At 42.8% G+C, this 1,893-nt stretch overlaps 1 protein-coding gene across 1 annotated transcript; it reads left to right on the forward strand.

The window, feature by feature from the left end:
- The first annotated feature begins 474 nt into the window (after positions 1–474).
- LOC149256562 (uncharacterized) lies at positions 475–1,395 on the forward strand. Its single transcript, XM_089455406.1, has one exon. It carries the CDS (start codon positions 475–477, stop codon positions 1,393–1,395), a length of 921 nt encoding a protein of 306 aa, XP_089311532.1.
- Positions 1,396–1,893: the final 498 nt, after the last annotated feature.

Here is a 1,893-nt window from a genome sequence, read left to right on the forward strand (position 1 = left end):
GTTTTTCATCCCGAGGATTAGGAAAAGACCGCTTTCACCACCCTGTGGGGAATGTTTATGTATGATCGCATGCCTTTTGGGCTAATAAATGCAGAGGTCACATTTCAGAGAGCCATGGACATAGCTTTCATGGGGGAGTGAGACAAATTCATGGTGGTCTACTTGGATGACGTCACAATATTTTCCAAGACTGAAGAGGAACACATCCTCCACTTGGAACTCACCTTTGAGAAATGCAAGAGATATGGTCTCTCCTTGAATCCTAAGAAATCTTAGTTCACCCTAAGTGAAGGGAAGCTACTAGGACATATAGTTTCGCAGGAGGGTGTGAAAATTGATCCTAAATGGGTTGAAGCCATCAGCCACATTCCTCTGCCCAAGAATAAGAAAGAAGTCCAAGCCTTCTTGGGAAGAATAAATTTCTTGAGGCGATTTATACCCAACTACGCAGAGATTGTCAAAGGTATTACAAACATGCTCAAGAAGGGAAATGAAGTCAAGTGGAGCCCTGTCCCAAATGATTCTTTTAGTAGGATCAAAGAAGCTTTTGTTGAACCCCCAATGTTAGCCAGTCTCGACTATTCAGTGCCTTTCTACATCTTTTATTTTGCCTCTCCACATACCATTGCCACAATGTTGCTACAGAAAAATAAAGCGGGTTATGAGCAACCCATCGCCTTCTTTAGCCAAGTATTAAGGGACGTTGAACTAATATATAATATATTGGAGAAACAAGCTTATGCACTGGTCAAGGCTCTAAAGGCGTTTCGTGCATATGTGTTGCAATTTAAAATCACAGCACTTGTCCCGATGACAACAATTAAGGACATGCTGGTGCAAGGAGACATCGAGGGAAAGAGGGGCAAATGGATAGCGAAAATACAGGAATACGAGCTACAAATAAAGCCTACCAAGCTCATTAAAGGCCAGGGTATGGACAAGGTTTTATCTAAATCCAATTACCAAGCATTAGGGATAAACCTGACCTCAGAGGAAGAAAGACCAGAGGATCACCATAGCAGTATTAAAACATCTGAGCAGAAAATCTATGCCAAGTACAAGGGATCACCATGGTACAAGAATATTGTTCATTACCTCTTATTCTTGAGGTGCCCGTTGGGGTTGGATGCCTCCAAATATCGAAGCCTGAGGTTGCAAGCCCATAAATATATCATATCCAATGGCCTACTCTACTGGAAGGACCCTGTGGGGGTATTGTTGCTATGTTTGGTGGAAGGAGAGACCCATAAGGTGTTTGTGAAGTTTCATGAAGGATTCCGTGGAGGGAATCACAGTTTGAAGACCACGGCACACAAAATCCTCAAGGCTAGATTTTACTGGCCTACGTTATTCCAGGATATCTATAACAGAGTCAGGAGGTGCCAGAAATGCTAGGTGTTTGTTGAAAGACAGAAGTTTGCTCCTCTGCCCCTGATTCGTGTGCATGTGGAGGATCCTTTTAGACAGTGGGGGCTGGACTTCATAGGGGAGATAAACCCACCATCCAGTGGCCAACACAAATGGATATTGACAGCTACTGACTATTTCACCAAGTAGGTAGAGGCCATCTCAGCTAGAAGTGTTATAGATTCAGTGGTGATAAAGTTCATGGAGGAGAACAACTTGTCTCACTTTGGTTTCCCTTTCAAAATCATCACTAATAACGCTAAGGTATTCAAATATGCCAAGTTCACCAGCTTCTTCCATAAATACAATATCATTATTGGGCACTCCACTACATACTACCCTCAAGGCAATGGTTTGGTTGAGTCCTCAAACAAAGCTGTGGTGAGGGTGTTGAAGAAGACTATCACTCAAAACCAAAGGAACTAGGATTCCCAATTGAAGTTTTCTCTATGGGCCAACCGAGTAATGCTTAAATGATCCACTGGG

This window comes from Pinus tabuliformis, chromosome 7, assembly GCF_031772625.1.
Source record: "Pinus tabuliformis cultivar Carrire ecotype Pingquan chromosome 7, CPIR1, whole genome shotgun sequence".
Taxonomy (NCBI): Eukaryota; Viridiplantae; Streptophyta; class Pinopsida; order Pinales; family Pinaceae; genus Pinus; species Pinus tabuliformis.

Coding starts and splice junctions, on each gene's coding strand:
- LOC149256562 (XM_089455406.1), top strand. CDS start 475: ATGCTCAAGAAGGGAAATGAAGTCAAGTGGAGCCCTGTCCCAAATGAT.